The sequence below is a fragment of the Coregonus lavaretus genome (assembly GCF_964263955.1).
Source record: "Coregonus lavaretus genome assembly, chromosome: 8".
NCBI lineage: Eukaryota > Metazoa > Chordata > Actinopteri > Salmoniformes > Salmonidae > Coregonus > Coregonus lavaretus.
In genome coordinates, this window is record NC_139995.1 from 58,755,220 (window position 1) to 58,762,694 (window position 7,475).

At 57.2% G+C, this 7,475-nt stretch overlaps 1 protein-coding gene across 1 annotated transcript in view; it reads right to left on the bottom strand.

Moving 5' to 3' along the window:
* The window catches only part of LOC311134114 (arf-GAP with coiled-coil, ANK repeat and PH domain-containing protein 3-like), a gene marked incomplete at its 5' end in the record, with an annotated part of 30,507 nt that overhangs the window by 19,014 nt on the left and 4,018 nt on the right, over window positions 1-7,475 (bottom strand). The window contains 4 exons of the mRNA XM_084167699.1: window positions 2,047-2,156; window positions 5,838-6,076; window positions 6,673-6,765; window positions 7,344-7,439. Coding sequence (XP_084023825.1) covers window positions 2,047-2,156; window positions 5,838-6,076; window positions 6,673-6,765; window positions 7,344-7,439 — 538 coding nt within the window. The remainder of the gene's footprint in view (window positions 1-2,046; window positions 2,157-5,837; window positions 6,077-6,672; window positions 6,766-7,343; window positions 7,440-7,475) is intronic.

The window sequence follows — 7,475 nt, forward strand, 5'->3', positions numbered from 1 at the left end:
CATGCTAATCTACAGGACTGTACCCCCCATGTTTACCCCATGCTAATCTACAGGACTGTACCCCCATGTTTACCCCATGCTAATCTACAGGACTGTACCCCCCATGTTTACCCCATGCTAATCTACAGGACTGTACCCCCCATGTTTACCCCATGCTAATCTACAGGACTGTACCCCCCATGTTTACCCCATGCTAATCTACAGGACTGTACCCCCCATGTTTACCCCATGCTAATCTACAGGACTGTCCCCCCATGTTTACCCCATGCTAATCTACAGGACTGTACCCCCATGTTTACCCCATGCTAATCTACAGGACTGTACCCCCATGTTTACCCCATGCTAATCTACAGGACTGTACCCCCCCATGTTTACCCCATGCTAATCTACAGGACTGTACCCCCCATGTTTACCCCATGCTAATCTACAGGACTGTACCCCCCATGTTTACCCCATGCTAATCTACAGGACTGTACCCCCATGTTTACCCCATGCTAATCTACAGGACTGTACCCCCCATGTTTACCCCATGCTAATCTACAGGACTGTACCCCCCATGTTTACCCCATGCTAATCTACAGGACTGTACCCCCCATGTTTACCCCATGCTAATCTACAGGACTGTACCCCCCATGTTTACCCCATGCTAATCTACAGGACTGTACCCCCCATGTTTACCCCATGCTAATCTACAGGACTGTACCCCCATGTTTACCCCATGCTAATCTACAGGACTGTACCCCCCATGTTTACCCCATGCTAATCTATAGGACTGTACCCCCATGTTTACACCATGCTAATCTACAGGACTGTACCCCCATGTTTACCCCATGCTAATCTACAGGACTGCACCCCCATGTTTACCCCATGCTAATCTACAGGACTGTACCCCCCATGTTTACCCCATGCTAATCTACAGGACTGTACCTCCATGTTTACCCCATGCTAATCTACAGGACTGTTTCGCTAACACAGACTGGAATATGTTCCGGGACTCATCCGATAAACATTGAGGAGTTTTACCACATCAGTCACCGGCTTCATTAATAAGTGCATCGACGTCGTCGTCCCCACAGTGACCGTACGTACAAACCCCAACCAGAAGCCATGGATTACAGGCAACATCCGCACTGAGCTAAAGGCTAGAGCTGCCGCTTTCAAGGAGCGGGACACTAATCCAGTCTGGAACCAGCAGGATCCTGAACAGCTTCTACCCCCAAGTTAACCAAATAGCTACCCGGACTATCTGCATTGACCCTTTTTGCACCAACTCTTTTGACCCATCACATACACTGCTGCTACTGCTTATTATCTATCCAGTTGACTAGTCACTTTACCCCAACCTATATGTACATATCTACCTCAATTACCTTATTATTATCTATCCTGATGCCTAGTCACTTTACCCCTACCCATATCTACATATCTACCTCCATTACCTCGTACCCCTGCACATCGACTCAGTACTGTTACTCCGTGTATATAGCCAAGTTATCGTTACTCGTTGTGTATTTATTCCTTGTGTTGTTACTTTTCTATTATTTCTCTATTTTCTTTCTCTGCGTTGTTGGGAAGAACCCGTAACTAAGCATTTCACTGTAAGACTACACCTGTTGTTTACTAATTTAATATTTGTGCGCCTCGAGCGCCGAGCCAGTGGCGCCCTCACGGAAGTGCGTCACAGTTTGTGGTGCTGTTGCAAAACTCGCCTGCCCTACTCCCATTGAAGTCTATGAGACCTTCGCCGCTTACCGCGGCCCGTCTGTAAGCACCTTTAGGGGTTAGGGATGAATGAATGTCTCTTACCCAGTGTGTCCCAGGTAGGTAGCGTGGTGGAGGGGTTAGGGATGAATGAATGTCTCTTACCCAGTGTGTCCCAGGTAGGTAGCGTGGTGTAGGGGTTAGGGATGAATGAATGTCTCTTACCCAGTGTGTCCCAGGTAGGTAGCGTGGTGTAGGGGTTAGGGATGAATGAATGTCTCTTACCCAGTGTGTCCCAGGTAGGTAGCGTGGTGTAGGGGTTAGGGATGAATGAATGTCTCTTACCCAGTGTGTCCCAGGTAGGTAGCGTGGTGGAGGGGTCCTCTCCCCCTCATGTCTCTCTGGTTCACATCAGCCCCATTCTGCAGCAGGAACTCACACGCAATTAGAGAGCCCTGACAAAGAGGAGGGAGAGAGAGGGGGGGGGGGGTGAGAGAGAGGTGTGGAGGGAGAGAGAGAGAGGTGTGGAGGGAGAGAGAGAGAGAGAGAGAGAGAGAGTGGTGTGGTGTGGTGTGGAGGTGGGAGAGAGAGAGGGGGGGGGGTGAGAGAGAGGTGTGGAGGGAGAGAGAGAGAGGTGTGGAGGGAGAGAGAGAGAGAGAGAGAGAGAGAGAGTGGTGTGGTGTGGTGTGGAGGTGGGAGAGAGAGAGGGGGGGGGGTGAGAGAGAGGTGTGGAGGGAGAGAGAGAGAGGTGTGGAGGGAGAGAGAGAGAGAGAGAGAGAGAGAGAGTGGTGTGGTGTGGTGTGGAGGTGGGAGAGAGAGAGGGGGGGGGGTGAGAGAGAGGTGTGGAGGGAGAGAGAGAGAGGTGTGGAGGGAGAGAGAGAGAGAGAGAGAGAGAGAGAGTGGTGTGGTGTGGTGTGGAGGTGGGAGAGAGAGAGGGGGGGGGGGGTGAGAGAGAGGTGTGGAGGGAGAGAGAGAGAGAGAGAGAGAGAGAGAGAGAGTGGTGTGGTGTGGTGTGGAGGTGGGAGAGAGAGAGGGGGGGGGTGAGAGAGAGGTGTGGAGGTGTTAGAGAGAGAGGTGTGGAGGTGGGAGAGAGGGAGAGAGAGGTGTGGAGGTGTTAGAGAGAGAGGTGTGGAGGTGGGAGAGAGAGAGAGAGAGAGGTGTGGAGGGGGGAGAGAGAGAGAGAGAGAGAGAGAGTGGTGTGGTGTGGTGTGGAGTTGAGAGAGAGAGAGAGAGAGAGAGAGAGAGAGAGAGAGGTGTGGAGGAAGAGAGAGTGGTGTGGAGGGGGGAGAGTGGTGTGGAGGGGAGAGGGAGAGAGAGAGAGAGAGAGAGAGAGAGTGGTGTGGTGTGGTGTGGTGGAGGTGGGAGAGAGAGAGGGGGGGGGTGAGAGAGAGGTGTGGAGGGAGAGAGAGAGAGAGAGAGAGAGAGAGAGTGGTGTGGTGTGGTGTGGAGGTGGGAGAGTGAGAGGGGGGGGGTGAGAGAGAGGTGTGGAGGGGAGAGAGAGAGAGGTGTGGAGGGAGAGAGAGAGAGAGAGAGAGAGAGAGAGTGGTGTGGTGTGGTGTGGAGGTGGGAGAGAGAGAGGGGGGGGGGGTGAGAGAGAGGTGTGGAGGGAGAGAGAGAGAGAGAGAGAGAGATGAGAGTGGTGTGGTGTGGTGTGGAGGTGGGAGAGAGAGAGGGGGGGGGTGAGAGAGAGGTGTGGAGGTGTTAGAGAGAGAGGTGTGGAGGTGGGAGAGAGGGAGAGAGAGGGTGTGGAGGTGTTAGAGAGAGAGGTGTGGAGGTGGGGAGAGAGTGAGAGAGAGGTGTGGAGGGGGGAGAGAGAGAGAGAGAGAGAGAGTGGTGGTGTGGTGTGGGTGTGGAGTTGAGTGAGAGAGAGAGAGAGAGGTGTGGAGGAAGAGGAGTGGTGTGGAGGGGGGAGAGTGGTGTGGAGGGGAGGGAGGAGAGAGAGAGAGAGAGAGTGTGGAGGGTGGTGTGGTGTGGTGGTGGGTGAGAGAGAGAGGTGTGGAGGGGGGAGAGGGAGTGGTGTGGGGGGGGAGAGTGGTGGGGGGAAGTGAGAGAGAGAGGGGGAGAGGGAAGAGGGATGTGCATGCGTCATCTTATGTGTGTGTATTGGCATACTGTATTATCGGCATACTGTGTGTATGTATCAAAGCAGAGAGAGAGTGGTGTGGAGGGGGGGAGAGAGAGTGGTGTGGAGGGGGGTAGGGAGAGAGTGGTGTGGGGGGGGGAGAGAGAGTGGTGTGGAGGGGGGAGGAGAGTGGTGTGGAGGGGGGAGGGAGAGTGGTGTGGAGGGGGGGAGAGAGAGTGGTGTGGAGGGGGGGAGGGAGAGTGGTGTGGAGGGGGGGAGGGAGAGAGTGGTGTGGAGGAGGGGGAGAGAGTGGTGTGGAGGGGGGGAGGGAGAGTGGTGTGGAGGGGGGAGGGAGAGAGTGGTGTGGAGGGGGGGAGAGAGAGTGGTGTGGAGGGGGGGAGGGAGAGTGGTGTGGAGGGGGGGAGAGAGAGTGGTGTGGAGGGGGGGAGGGAGAGTGGTGTGGAGGGGGGAGGAGGTGGTGTGGGGGGGAGGGAGAGTGGTGTGGAGGGGGGGAGGGAGGTGGTGGTGGGGGGGGAGGGAGAGTGGTGTGGAGGGGGGGGAGGAGTGAGGTGGGAGTGGTGTGGGGGGGAGGAGAGTGGTGTGGAGGGGGGGAGGGAGAGTGGTGTGGAGGGGGGGAGGGAGAGTGGTGTGGAGGGGGGGAGGAGGTGGTGTGGAGGGGGGGAGGGTGTGAGTGGGGGGGTGGGGGAGAGTGGTGTGGAGGGGGGGAGGGAGAGTGGTGTGGAGGGGGGGAGGAGAGTGGTGTGGAGGGGGGGGGAGAGAGTGGTGTGGAGGGGGGGAGGGAGTGGTGTGGTGGGGGGGAGGGAGAGAGTGGTGTGGAGGGGGGGAGGAGAGAGTGGTTGTGGAGGGGGGGAGAGAGAGTGTGTGGAGGGGGGGGGTGAGGAGTGGTGTGGAGGGGGGGGGGTGTGGGAGGTGGTGTGGAGTGGGGGGGGGGGAGAGAGTGGTGTGGAGGGGGGGAGAGAGAGTGGTGTGGAGGGGGGGGGTGGTGGGGGGGAGAGGTGGTGTGGAGGGGGGGAGAGAGAGTGGTGTGGAGGGGGGGAGGAGAGAGTGGTGTGGAGGGGGGGGAGAGAGTGGTGTGGAGGGGGGGGAGAGTGGTGTGGAGGGGGGGGAGGAGAGTGGTGTGTGGGGGGGAGAGTGGTGTGGGGGGGGGAGGGAGTGGTGTGGAGGGGGGGGAGGAGTGGTGTGGGGGGGGAGGGAGAGTGTGGTGGGGGGGGGGGTGGTGTGAGGGGGAGTGGTGTGTGGGGGGGGGAGAGAGGTGGTGTGGAGGGGGGGGGGGTGGTGTGGAGGGGGTGTGGGGGAGTGGTGTGTGGGGGGGGGGTGGTGTGGGGGGGGGGGGGAGTGGTGTGGAGGGGGGGGAGAGAGTGGTGGTGTGGAGGGGGGGGGAGAGAGTGGTGTGGAGGGGGGGTGTTGAGGAGTGGTGTGGGAGGGTTGGGGGGGAGTGGTGTGGTGTGGGGGGGGGAGAGAGAGTGGTGTGGAGGGGGGGGGAGAGTGGTGTGGGGGGTGGGTGTGGTGTGGGGGGGGGGGTGTGAGAGTGGTGTGTGGGGGGGGGAGAGTGTTGGGTGTGGTGTGGGGGGGGTGTGAGGGAGTGGTGTGGTGGGGGGGGGAGTGAGTGGTGTGGGGGGGGGGGGTGGTGTGGGGGAGTGGGTGGTTGTGGGGGGGGGTGTGGAGGTGTGGTGGGGTGTGGGGTGGTGGGGGGTGGTGTGGTGTGGGAGGTGGTGTGGAGGGGGGGAGGGAGAGAGTGGTGTGGAGGGGGGTGAGAGAGAGTGGTGTGGAGGGGGGGGAGAGAGAGAGTGTGTGGAGGGGGGGAGTGTATTGGCATACTGTGTGTATGTATCAAAGCAGGCTGGTGAGGGGAGGACGGCTCATAATAATTGCTGGAATGGAGTAAATGGGAATGGTATCAAACATGGAAACCATGTGTTGGATACCATTCCATTTATTCTTTCCAACCATTACTATGAACCCGTCCTCCCTAATTAAGGTGCCACCAGCCGCCTGTGGTATGTATAGTGTGCATGTCTGTAGGGTACATAGCGCGTGCATGAATTCTGCCCACCCCTGCCACGGCCTGTATGAGCGGGGTCTTTCCCTCCTCTTCCTTGGCGGAGTGGACATCCGCCCCATGCGCCAACGCCTCGGCCATGAGTGGCAGGTTGTGTAGCCGTGACGACCGGTAGAGCAACTCCCCCGGGGGGAGGGGCTCCTGCAGGGGGAGGGGCTCCTCAGGGTCTGATCCCGCCTCCTGCTCTATCTCCACCTCCCCACTAGACTCCTCCTCTTCTGACTCACACTCTACTGAGGGAGGGCGGGAGGGAGAGAGAGGGGGAGAAGGAGAGAGAGGGGGAGAATGAGAGAGAGGGGGGAGAGAAAGGAGAGAGAGTGGGGGAGAAGGAGAGAGAGGGAGAGAGAGGGGGAGAGAGGGAGAGAGAGGGGGAGAAGGAGAGAGAGGGGGGGAGAAGGAGAGAGAGGGGGAGAAGGAGAGAGAGGGGGAGAAGGAGAGAGAGGGGGGGAGAGAGAGGGGGAGAAGGAGAGAGAGGGGGAGAAGGAGAGAGAGGGGAAGAAGGAGAGAGAGTGGGGAAGAAGGAGAGAGAGGGGGAGAGAGAGAGAGAGGACAGTTAGTCTGGCTAGTATAGTTTGGCAAAGTCCTGAAATACGACTAGCGCTAAACCTTTGCGTACTTTCAATCTGTATATTCTGACACGTGCACATTTGAGTCATTTAGCAGACGCTCTCATCCAGAGCGACTTACAGTTAGTTCATCTCAAGATAGCTAGGTGGGACAACCACATACCTCAGTCACAGTAAGTACATTTTTCCTCAAAGTAATTCTCAACAAAGACAGAGCTAGTAGGACACAAACACACACACACACACACGCTCCTGTGACTTACCCTCCTCGGTGACACTGTCGACCACTGAGCCAAACACCAGGATGTCTGTGCTCCCGTCTGTACTGCCTCCCAGCCCACTGTCGCTGCTCAGACCTGCAGGGCCAACCAGTGCCAAGCCACGGACACGTTAGTCACCACAATGCCTCCACGGCCAACCCCACCTACAACCCCAAAACCAGTCTCCTCACCAGCTAGCTACACAACCCCTAAACACCCCTTCCTCTAGCACCCTCTCAATCCCTAAAACATCCCCCTGTCACCCTAATGTCTCTCCAATCTAGTACGGACCCCAATCTACCTTACAGACCCCAATCCTCCCCATATGGCACCAAGCCTCATTTCCACCCCAAAACAGTTTCTTCTAAAGCCTAATTTCCACCCCATAACAGTTTCTTCTAAAGCCTCATTTCCACCCCATAACAGTTTCTTCTAAAGCCTCATTTCCACCCCATAACAGTTTCTTCTAAAGCCTAATTTCCACCCCATAACAGTTTCTTCTAAAGCCTCATTTCCACCCCATAACAGTTTCTTCTAAAGCCTAATTTCCACCCCATGACAGTTTCTTCTAAAGCCTCATCTCCAGCCCCTAAAAACGTCCATAATCCCCGTTTGTTCTCTCTGGTTGGCAGGGGAGCGTATCAGACCCATAGATAACTCTGGGTCAGACTTACTGCGGGTGCCGTTGCCGGTGTCGAAGTAGGAGAAGAGGTTGTCCATCTCATCGGGACAGAACAGAGAGTCACGCCGAAGCTTAGCTGCAGCTGCAGCTGAGGACACACAGGAGAGGGAGAGTATTAATATCA